At 34.3% G+C, this 12,638-nt stretch overlaps 1 protein-coding gene across 1 annotated transcript in view; it reads right to left on the bottom strand.

The window, feature by feature from the left end:
* The window catches only part of LOC110461389 (transmembrane protein 132C-like), a 90,652-nt gene that overhangs the window by 33,983 nt on the left and 44,031 nt on the right, over positions 1–12,638 (bottom strand). The window contains exon 4 of the mRNA XM_021514839.1: positions 1,815–2,016. Within this exon, the coding sequence (XP_021370514.1) occupies positions 1,815–2,016 (202 nt within the window). The remainder of the gene's footprint in view (positions 1–1,814; positions 2,017–12,638) is intronic.

The following is a 12,638-nucleotide window of genomic DNA, read 5'->3' as shown; positions in this document are numbered from 1 at the left end:
CAAATTGAGTAAGTGATCGTTTATCTTCCTGTTGTTTCCTCCAATTTCTCTATGTTGGTTGTGAAGAAATCAATTGAACAGCGACTTTAACGCTACACCCAGAATGGAACAGACAAGTTTGCCCTGACATCGGAGTTTAGAGTACAGACAAACCTTGGTATCTAGAATGCTGGATGACATGATGAATCTTCCTGGACTTTGATTTGACAATACAACAATTCAAGCCCACTACAGACAAGTCTTCCTTCTCAATAGAAACTTGTATTTCTTAGATAAGGTTCCTTGGAGGATCAATGATGGGGGACTGAAGGGATTGGCTAATTTCCGACTCGCACCACTTCCCCTCTTTCCACTTACCTACATCAATATTTCACTACCAAATTGAAAGATTTTGCTTTTTTAAATACCGAACATTTTTCACATATTTTCATGAACAGCAAGTACCATATTTGATGTAATAACGGGTGCCAAATGCAAGGAAATGACGAGAGGCACAATTTTATTTATATATATTTCTTCATAAAACAACACACTTAGTATTGCGACTATTTTCGCACCTCAGCAGAAATATGAGGATTTCTTTATCCAAATCCTTCGTTGAATTCCTCCATTTATAAAGCAGTAAAGGTGTTGGGGTTTTCTAACAAACAAAACCAACTGGGCAACTTCTGGAAATTATATAATCCGTCTTTGAAAAAAAATCAGAACTTTAATTATGATAAAAATAATACTAAATCCAATGATTATCCCTAGGAGCATCCTACCGGTAATACAGCTTGCGTGTACCTTGATGACATTTATTATTTGCTAATCTGCACAGTCTTTCTCTATCCAATCTTTCATACTTTCCTATTGCAACTAAAACTTCGGAATTTTTATATACAGTGTACTTTCAATTACATCTCAAAGAATGGAGTTTAAAAGTACCTCCATTACCTAAAGAGTTCCTAGCAGGAAATGGCAACAGATTTCGAGCATGTTTGATTGCAGCTTCATGAAAGTGTAGTTAACAATTACATACACAACCCCGAGTTTAATCCACATTGTAGCTTCACACCGAGTAAAGCCGTAAGGCAACAACGTCTAGATCTCCTCTAATTAACTACAGAGTACATACTTTTAAATCATGTAATGGAAACAAAAGATCAATAAGTGAGTTCAAGTGAACTCTTTAATGATTAAAGACAGCTGGGTTTTTGTTGTGTTCGCATTTAAAAAAAAATAATTGGAAAATGCCTAATTGTAAAAGTAAAAAAATGACTTTTTGTAAAAGTCAAATTTAAGAAAAATTCATACACCACAATCCCCTAAACCAATTTTGCTATAGAAAGACAAGAATAAGTACTGAGGTGACACTTAAACAGAATGAAAGTTATCATGATCCCCAGCTGTTTGTTCATATAAATGTATCTCCATGTAAAATGCAATATGCCCATCCCTAGGAATAAGCCCACTTACCCTTATTTCTATAGCAGTTGAGAAGATATGCCGACAAATGTTATTTCATTATCCTGTAATAAGTTCACCCCACTAATTTGAGTGGCTGACTGCAATTGCCCCAGGGGGCATATCACAGGATAGCTTCAGGTATATATTGTCTAAGTAGATTGCGACTTTGTCACACTTCTAAATTATTTTTTCAACTTAAGTCAAATGATGTTAACTATGAAAACAAATATGGTGGAAAATGTGAACCTTATTGTATCCCTGTTGGAAACACAGATTATATTTATTGAGGTACAACTTATTGTCGCATACGAAATATTATACATCAAAATATTACAAGAACGTATATAATAATATGCATTGCTTACCTTCAATATGGGGACAATCCTCTCTTGTTCTCGACTCCGTATGTTGATGCGTGAGACGATTCGTGAGCCCAGGCCCTGTGACGTGTAGGACTCGTGGCGATGATGGTCCCGTTCGTATTCAATACTCCAAATGATCCTTCCCATTCCTATGTTGGATCCTGTGTCCTCCACTTCTACCCGCCATTTGAAAATTTCCTCCACCCTGGAAATACAAAAAGATGAAATCTGTGTCACAAACATTGCACAGATGTAGTGTTATGCATATTTCTCATAAAAAGTAATAACATGAAAAAACTCAAAAGTAAAGTCTCCCCACCTTACATTCTTCAAAATCAATAGGCTTTCTTTTTAAAATTAATAAATAAATCTAAAAAAATATCAACTTTGTTGCAAGTTCATGTCTAGACTCTGCTAGAGGTTTTTTTCACTATTTTTTTACATCTTTCTTTCTGTTTCATCTTCCTGTTGCTTTCAAAATGGATAGCAGTAGTACTCTGGGTTCAGAAAAATTCCCAACTTTTCAAATGGAAAAGAAAATCAAGCAATTCCATGTTGAAGAACCTTGGTTAATTGGGGCTAGGGTAAGTTTCAAAATTGCTGTACTTAAAACACAAAATGAAAATTCTTCATATTACAATAAGATGTGCCTTAAAATTATTTACTGCATACTGTGAAATTTTCACCCTGTCAAACTTTCGCCCATCCCCCGTGTATTCACCCTCACTTATAATTACTGTGCATATTATGTTGTTTACTAATGTTGGCTGTAATGATAAATTTGTCTTCATTTGGGAGAGCGAAAAAGGTGAACATTAAACTGCAGTGAATATATCCGGCCAGTATGCAGTATTATAAACACTGATAAAATGTGAATGTTTCAAATGCTACCTTACTCAGTGATATGATTCTTGACAATTCATTTTTAAATTTCCTTAAACATATTGTTGAACTGATCATGAAGAACCCCTCTTTAATGCAGACTGATAGACAAATCATAAGTTAGTGCAACTTAAAAACGGATCATTCAGATTATATGATCCTCATCGCATGTCCCCAACTGTTACGAGTTTGTAAAATAAAAGATCAATCCCTGTGCGATGGGAGCCTTTCCCATTAACAGCATCTTAACAGGTTTGACCTACTGGCTGCCCGATCCCACTTAAGTGCAGGATGTAAGATGGCGAAACTGTCGTCGCCTTTGTGGTTCCTGTTGGCAAACTAGGCAACCAGTGCTAAGATCGTAAAACATGCCATAAATGTCCTTAAAACAATTTCACATGGTGCGATGACCAAAAAAATTATTTGTTGAAAGTTTTGAGAGAAAACATGAAGTAACAGTATCTTTGTGGTCTCCGATCATGAAAATGTTCATTAAGATTTCATGAAGACTTTTTTTATCAGAGACTGGATAAGAAGCCTTGCCCTGGGCAAAGTTGAACACCAAATACACAAATTTTAGAGTAACATAATATAAGCCACCGAATCAGACAGCATTTCAAGTGATTGTCTCACTTTTGAAGTTTAGGATAATTATTTCCTTCACGTTGCATGCAGGCAAAACTGTATTCCATTGAAAACTTAAAAAATCTAAAAAATCCCCCCCAATACATATTATCTCTATAGTAAAACTACATAAAAAATAAACTATTTTGAAAAGGTATGTATATCATTCAGACCATTTGGTATTTATATTTTTGTATCAGATTATTTTTTACATCCGAGATTAGAAAAAGACGTCACGATTATTTCTCTCAACACCCAAAAGGTGTCTAATGGTAATATTAGCACATCGGGTGCTAAAAGCCAGGAAGGGTTAATTAAAGGTCCCAAAGGTCGACAGGTCAGGTTCCAAAGGTCGACAGGTCAGGTTCCAAAGGCCACCAAATCAGGACCTAATGGATCCTAAGATCATTGAACCATAATTTTATGCATCAGGATTCATGGGGGGGGGGGGGAGAGGATATGAAAGTATGCCCAAGAGGCGAGTTAGTTCATCTCAACTACATTAACCATGCTTAATGGTTTTTGTAGCAATTAAAGGTCTTTTTCTACTTTAAACTTCCCTACATAACTTTTACAGAATTACAGCCTCATCCAAGATCTTCAAATTACAAGATAATTTGTGATATTTTCTGGTTCAGATTAATTTATTGAATGTAAAAAAATAAAAATAAAAATGATTAAAGTTGACGAAGTCTTTTGGTAGATCTGTAAAATCTCAGCATACAGCTGTACATATGAACAGGCTTTTTCCCCTATTTATTTGCCAGTGTTTCTATTCAGATTAAGCCAAGCGCGGGGTTTACATTACAGGGTAGATTTCACTTCCATAGGGATCCAAATCATTTAAAAACACATTTTGTTATCACCCCAGTAGGCACATAGGTCATACGACTGTCCAACAGGAGTTATAAACATACATCTGTACAGGTAAAGGTCAAATACGCTTCTTAAATTATACAAATAACAAATATACATCGGATATAGCGCCCTAATGCTATCTAGCTAGAATAAGCCACCCTAAAGCCCTTCACATTACATAGATATAAAATTTATATAATCAATAAATATACATTAAATAATACATTAATTAATACAATTTTGAGGAATTTGCATAAGCTGCCTTATCAGGCGCTAACTACTAGTCCTATATGCCACCTGGCTAATATCTCCCTATGTGTGTATGCCTGCGTGTGTGCTGGAGATGTATTGTATTATAGTCACCATGTACTATGATAGACAAATGTATATATACAAAACTGCATCAACACTGTTTCATTCCTGCTCTTGTGTGTGCTGCTGAATTATCTTCACTGAAACTTTCAACATGATACTTTGACAGCATAGGAGAGAAACACATGTTTACATCTTCAATGCAAAATGTCTTGATGTCGTTTTGACCTACTCGGTAATTGTCAAACCTGATTCTTAAACACTGAGGTTAAATTAAAGACTTTGTGCAGATTGAAATCTGATCCTCACAACACCAGTGACATCTGTTTCCTTTTTTAAATATAGTATTTACTGCATTGTGCAACAGTTCAGCTAATCATTCACCAGCGCAACTAAATGGAGTTATATATTCCACCATAATGCACGCACATAAGTTGATTATTTTTATTCTACCACGTCAAATGTAACTAATTTGTTATGGGTTTACATTTCCAACAGCTCATTCAAATTGCCATGTACTATTGTCTATAATAAAACAGCAAAGAAACCACAATACCAAACCATGACTCTTATTGGCAGGTGGAATAGACCATTTAGATGCTTCCTGTAATACGTTTTAGACTATCTCCCTTGCGATCCTTTTAATCTGATGAAACCGTTACCATATTCACAATTAAGATGCCACCTGTATTTTCTTTTTTTAGAGTTATCTCCCTCGAGATCCTTTTAATAATCGTCATCTCATCATTCAAAAATTATGTTACTATATATAGCTGCCATATTAGAGATGCTACCGGTAATTTGTTTTAGAGTTATCTCTCTTGTGATCCTTTTAATCTGATGAAACTGTTACCATATTCACCATAAAGATGCCACTTGAAATTTATTTTTTAGACTTCTGTATCTCCCTTGAATAATCTTCATCTCATCATTCAAAATTTGTATTACCATAGTCATCATATAACCTTGTTTTTTGTTGTCTTTTTAGAGTTATTTCAGTCTGAGATCCCTTTGTTAACTACCATCATCTCATCATTCTAAATTATCCGGCTATAACCAAAGAATGCGTTCTGGAGTGTACACATGTCCAAATTATGATCCCATGTTTTACTATACATTTTCCACAGATACAGGAGGGATAAGTTAGCAGAGTCAAGGCCACTTTCTTAATACAGTTATTCATCTAAACAAGCACATCAAAATCTTTGCTTCGAGAACGTCTTTTTTGTCCTTCAACTCATTCACCCCTGATATTTCATTATGAGCTATTCCAACCGATGAACTGGAAGAGTTCAAATGTGTCTTCAGGGGTGAATGAGTTAAAAAGTAATTTCATCCTCAGAGGCTCACTTAACACATAGTCTGTTTTCAAGCATCGATACTTGTTCAGTGTTCGTAAACAAATACATCAGGGGTTTTTCTCTCACAATTTTTTAAATGATAAAAGCTCTCTGTTTTACTTGGTTAATGCATCGATTTCTCTAGAAGGTCAGACACTGTTTTACATTCAAAGCTTTTTAAAAATTAATCAAGATTTTATTAGAATCCTTTGAAAGTCCTCGAGAAACGTGTCTTTAACACAATATCCCTACATGATTCCAGAGTGAGAATCGGGGGATCTCTGGAATAATCTCATTAGCTGGCAAAACTTCAAGGGCAAGCCGTCAAATGGACAAGTGACAAACTAAGTGTGAGGAGGTATTTTTCAAATGAGGGAACACAGATGAAGTGCAAATATCTTGAAGTACGATGCTGTAAATGTTTTGCAGTAAAATGCTAAGAATATTTTTGAAGTACAATCAATACAGTTAATGTTTTGTAGTAAAATGCTGTCCAGATTTTGTCGTACAATGCTGTAACATTTTTGTAGTACAATCAGAGATATACATTTTTTTAGTACATTATGCTGTGAATTTTTTGTAATAAATGCTCTGTAAATAGTACAAAACATGTAATGCGCAAAAGATGTCTTGTAAGACATAAAACAAAAAACTTTTCAAATGAAGAAAAAATTTGAAATAAACATTAAAAAAAACAAAAAATAATCCTCAAACAGAAAATCAACACAGCATAAGCCACCGTTTCTTATCTCCTCCTCCAGTGCTGTATGTATGCCACCATCGTTTATGTAGGAATGATAAGAAATCAATTCTATTTGATGGAGAAAATTCAAGATTTACACTCTTTTATTGCCTCACAACGTATCTTTGCTGTGAGGGTTCAACATTGGTTTTGGAGACCACGTAAAACCTGTCCATCCAAAAAATGTCTTTCCTTTTTTTTATGATGATATAAGTTGTTCATAAATTTATACTTTTACACATGTCAGGTCCTCCTGACCTACTTTCTTTGGCATGAAACCACTGACAGGAGAGCTCCGATAGATATCCCTACTGATAGCCGTATCATTTTTGGTGTTGCCAATTTCCTCCAGCATGTTTTATCGTGTTGCTATTGATATTAACATGTAAATTGGAATTACATCTGATACTTTGCCAAAAAAAATGGATTCCAGGGGTTAGATTTTACAAAAATTTACACATATAAAGTATACGCTCCATTTACAACATATCATCATCCAATTTGTTCTACATAGCAAATATATTTTTTCAAAGGACCAAACATTTTTCTTCACCACAAAAGAAATTACATGTTTGCATGTCTTGATATAATCATATGTCAGAGTTTTTTCTACAAAAGAAAATTTATTAAATTATTTAATTTTGCGCAAACACAATTTCCTGATAGATGCTCTGTAACAAGGAGTCGAGAAATTCATTCGTTCTTAATAAAAAAAATACTGGGAAAAAAATAAGAAAAGAAAAGTGGACTTGGATGCTTCAGTATCAATTTTTACAACCAAGGAAGGTTACCGTCTATTCTCAATATAACCCAAGGTTGCAATAGGTTCTACATAGCCAGAAAACAATTCTTAGTTTAGATGTTAGAAAAAAGGAAAGTTTGAAAAAAACTAAATTATCTAGTATGATTCAACACAATCTTTTTCAAAAGCTTAACTGTAACAGTGTGTCAAGGTAATTTGTTTTATCATATCGCTGACATTCTGTATCAGGAAATGTTAAGATACTTGTGAAACCAATTGGAAGTCTACCAAATAAAATAAAAATGATTGCTCTGAATCAAAAGTACAAGTTGAACATTTCTTTATTTAAATTTAAAAACAAAATTGACAAGTACCATTATAATATATGATGATATGGTGTGATAACATTATTATTTCGTAATGAATAAATTATTCACGATGGATTGACTCCAACAAGAGGTGAATATCCTTCAAAAGCTGATCATAAAAATAATTTGATCTCTTCACAACACGAACGTTATTATCACCATATTCTTGAAAAAAGGAGATACATGTTGCATAATTCATTTATTTCTTATGTAATTTACAATCTTAAAGTACATTTCAGTTCTGTTCAGGTGTCACAACGTAATTTTTTATCAAGGTGTGCTCATTAATCTTTTCTTTTTTCAAAAGGTGCAGGTTTTGCCAATTAACAAAGTATTATTAATGAACAAATTTCCAATTCGATTTTTTTCCTTTGAATAAAAAATTATGATTTTGCGGTGACACTATACAGGTAATGCATCATCAGATTTCAGTAATTTAAATTCATCACCACATCACTTAATTAATTCATGATCAAATCCCTTTCATTTCTAAAATACAACAAAAACATGTCACAAATATATAACAATTACAGTGCCTGTTTTTCTCATCTGATTTCTGAAATTATTTGTCTTCTGTAAGATTGATGCATCTTAAGCAGTCTTAACCATGGCCATTTTTTACTTTTGAAAGCAATAAAATTCTTTACTTCAACACTTTTTGCCAAATTTCAATTAATCAGAGGCATAGAGCAGCTAAACTATGACATTCTACATAACCATGTCAAATACCGGTCATTAAAAGTACCTCTTAACATAAATTGAAAGATTTTGTGAGAAGGTTTCTCCTCCATGGAAAAATTTGCAAGGTCAGTGTTAGTAAATTATGAATATCTGGTGTAATTTGATGCTTAACTCATTCACCCCTACGTATTTAAAATAGACTTGCCCAGTTTTTTTATTTGGTAAGGTGACTTTAGGGATGAATGGGTTAAAAACATAATCCATAAAAGTTTCAATTCATTTACTTTACTTTTTAAAGGTGATGGCAGAAATATGAGCATCATTATGTAAAATTTCTTAATGAAGTTGATCACATATCTATCTCCTTGTAAATTATTCAATCTTAACAACTATGAAGGAACATTATTTATGAATGTTCTATACAACTTAATGAAGTGGTCGGGTGGTGCAGTGGATAGCTCACTTGCCTTTTACCAAGGCGTCAGGGTTCGATTCCCCGATCGGATGTGAAAAGGTTGGGGTAACCTGCAAGACCACGTGGGTTTTCTCTGGGTACTCTGTTTTCCTCCCACACATAGACCCCCCACGCGCAAACATCCGGGCCAACAAGAGTGATTAATATAAGTTGAAATAACTTGTTTCATAATTGTTGTAAAATATATAAAGTATATATAACTTAATGAAGCCTTCAAGTTAACTGATAGTTCAATGTCAAAATTAATTTATAGTTTGTCTCAAAATTAGCACAAGTTTAGTATCGAAGTTATTCTGCGGTTGAACCCATTCACTCCTAAAGTCCCATTTGAACCTTACTAAATCAAAGACTGGGTAAGTCCAATTTAAATATGTAGGGGTGAATTAGTTAACTTCAAAGTTAACTTTCAATTTAATCTCTAAGCTATCATAAAGTTTAACCTATGGTTTCATCTTATAAGTCTATTTTTGTCTGACAACAGTCTATTGCTATAAATTATAACTCTGATATTATATATAACTCAATTACCTCCAAAAAATGTTCACAATCCCCGTGACTTTGACATACCACGTTTTCACTGTACATGTTGGTATGATTAACATGTACCCATTATCAAACTCCACATCAAATCTGGCTACTTTTTCATCCTGTCACTCCCCATTGTGACATTTTGTCACTAGCCTAGTCCAATTATGTGCTCTTTTTATTTTCGACCCATCAACCCACTCTGGTATCACATCAATTCCTTTTCTATGGGGGCATAAATATTCCGAGAATAAATCTTGCGACAATAGTTATGGACTATCAGAATCTAAATCCAACCCATTTCTCAAATGTCACACTAACTTTCATGAGTCTTTCCCTACACAAATCTTTCGATACAATACCCAGAAACTCGTTAACAATCTACCTGGCTGGATTCACCTGTCCAGCATTATATAACCCCTGTCTGGGTGAATGTAGAAACCGGTAGACCCTATGGAAAGACTGCTACATATCATTGGTGCTATGTTCCCTATCTCTCCGAACTGACCTCATAAATTTCTTGCTTCCTATATTTCATTAACAGTGGCTGGGTGAGTCAGACGGTCATTTACAACCTGGACAATGGGCACAGGTGATGGGTAAACACACAACCCTGACAAACACCACTAGCTTTTCAATATCCTTAACAGCTGGACAAACCTATTCCACAAGTCCACTAACCTATTTTACATATACATGTAAATTAAAATATTGTAATACTCTGCTACATCCTAAGCTGTTTAACTTTAAAAATATTTGATTTTTCCAAGATTTCTTCAAAACTGTTAAGGACGTCGACTGTGAATATATAAAAGATTTCCTGAAACAAACATTTAAGAAAGTCTTAGCTAAGGGATTTCATAACAAATTTAGGTTAAGAAATGCTTATTGTATCCTAGTGGAGATTCTGGGTATGTATCCTAGTGGAGATTCTGGGTATAAATCCTTGTCCAGACCATTGCATCCTTGAGGAAATTCTACATTTGAATCCTTCTCGAGCCATTTGAATTGTGGATATTCTGTATTTGAATGATATCCTTGTCCGACCCAATGGATATATTGTAGTGGAGGTTCTGGGTGTCCCACACATTGGATGTATCCTTGTAGAGAGTGTTTGTTATATTTATTCAGACGTTTCCCCCACAGACTGACTGACATCTACACTGTTAATCTTTAGTAACCTTTTAAGTGGACTAGACAACACTTACTGGGCTAGACAGCCAAACGGTAGAGATGAAATATTGATACTTTCCCCCCCAACCTTACAGAAGGGCTGTAACCACTGAGTTGAATGGATACACAGACTAACCAAAAGATGTCCTAAGGCCTTTAACCCATTCACCCCTAAATTCACATTTGGACCTTACCAAATCAGAGACTGGGCAAGTCCAGTTTAAATATGTAGGGGTGAATAAGTTAATGCACTTTTATTTCAGACAGAGTGTTCTTACCCAGACAACCTCCAAATCATTGTCAATGTATAATACAATTGCTATCAATCTTAACGACATCTTCTGCACATCGTTTTTAGCAACATTTCAATAAAAAGTTAACATATTTTGTTTCGACATTTTGTGCATATTCAGCATCTTCAATAAAGTGTGTCTGAACTATATTTTCTTAAGAAATACTTTATTTTATCACTAAAAAAACTACATTACACCAACAAGATTCTATTCAATCAACATTTTGGTATTGATGCCATGTTTCCTGATAAAAAAAAGACAAAATCCAACAATAAAGCGCTGGATCTCCTGGAATTTGCAGGTTTTTAGGGATAATTAAGTGCTACTGCCCTTGTTTTTATATCTACACCTGATTTAATCTGGATCACATTTGTTTAAAGTCTATCAGCAAGCCAAAATAAAAGTATACATGTGAGATTGGTAACAAAAGGACCATATTAGACAGAAACATTTTTTTTTTGATTTTGCTATAAAAGTACTAGTAAGGATAATTAGAAGGTGTCCTGGGCAGTCATTTTGAATTACTGATTAAATGAAAGCTAACGATGCTTCTAACAAGTTATTCTGGGTGTTAAAAACACTTGCTTTACACTGGTTTAATAACTTTATCAGCCATGGCCTCACATCTGGTCAGCTCATGGCCACGAAAGACTGCTGAATCGGCATACTGCCTGCACTTACAGGGGAGATAACTCAAGTGAGAGGGAGGTAAAATATCTCAATCTCATTCTCATCTCTGACCAGTTATTGATATAATTTTCTTCTGATGGGACACATCAGAACCTTTGCTGATAGTTGTTGGTTAACTGATGATAAACCGGCAAATCAGTGTATTGTCTGTACAAACAAGGGAGATAACTCAATCATAAATTGGGTAGAACGCTCCTATATGGTGTGAATGTATTTTTTCTTTTTCTGGTTTGATATCAGTCAATTTCCTATAGACAAACATATAATTTCTCGATCCTTCAAAATGTAACACGTTATCTGCACTAAAAGCGAACATTTTTTTTAAAAATCTAATGATGTAAACCTTTAAAGGAGAAATACAGAAAAAAAAAGATTTCTCAAAACTGGAAAGCAAAAACCCTTCCAAATTCAATATAAGTAAAAAGGATTTTCCATCCAGCTAATCCCCCTGCATGTATCAAAAGCAAGGAAAGGATTCATTACTTGGTTAAAAAAACCCAGTCCATCCTGCCAGAATCCGATTAGACCCCAGGATATGGTAATTTGCCTACAGTTGATAACCATAGAATAGGGACAACACTGGAGGTTGTTTTAAACACAAGGTCCATGTTATACCTCATCAGTATAGGTTTTCAACAAGCCAAATTAAATCTCTTTTAATGTGTTGACAAAACATTCTTTTTGCTAGTAATAAATATCTACTTTGTTTGTAAACAAATTAACAATAAACAGATATAAGTATAAGAATCCGATCTAAATCATTTAGTTTTAAATAACACAAACAACTAATTGCATTCGGTTGTGACAGAACTATATACAGATTTTCATCTTTCATGAAACATTGATCACCTAATATACAACCTCTGTCAAACAAATCATTACCAAAAATAAACACTACCCCCATTTTAAACTGCTACTAGCATTGTATTCTACTTCAAATCTGTTACCAGGAATTCTCTTACGAATACTTGAATTCTTATTTCATACAAGCTTCTAAGCAGCTGTTTCAAATGTGATCCCTAGTCTGATGGCTCCAAGAGTATCGTTATTGTCTGTGTGACGACTACAAGATAGCCCATGGGATGGCCCACGCACTCCTATATTTCTACCAGTAAATATTGC

Source organism: Mizuhopecten yessoensis, unplaced genomic scaffold (genome assembly GCF_002113885.1).
Source record: "Mizuhopecten yessoensis strain PY_sf001 unplaced genomic scaffold, ASM211388v2 scaffold10603, whole genome shotgun sequence".
In the NCBI taxonomy this organism is placed as follows: Eukaryota; Metazoa; Mollusca; class Bivalvia; order Pectinida; family Pectinidae; genus Mizuhopecten; species Mizuhopecten yessoensis.
This window is presented reverse-complemented; position numbering and strand designations above follow the sequence as displayed.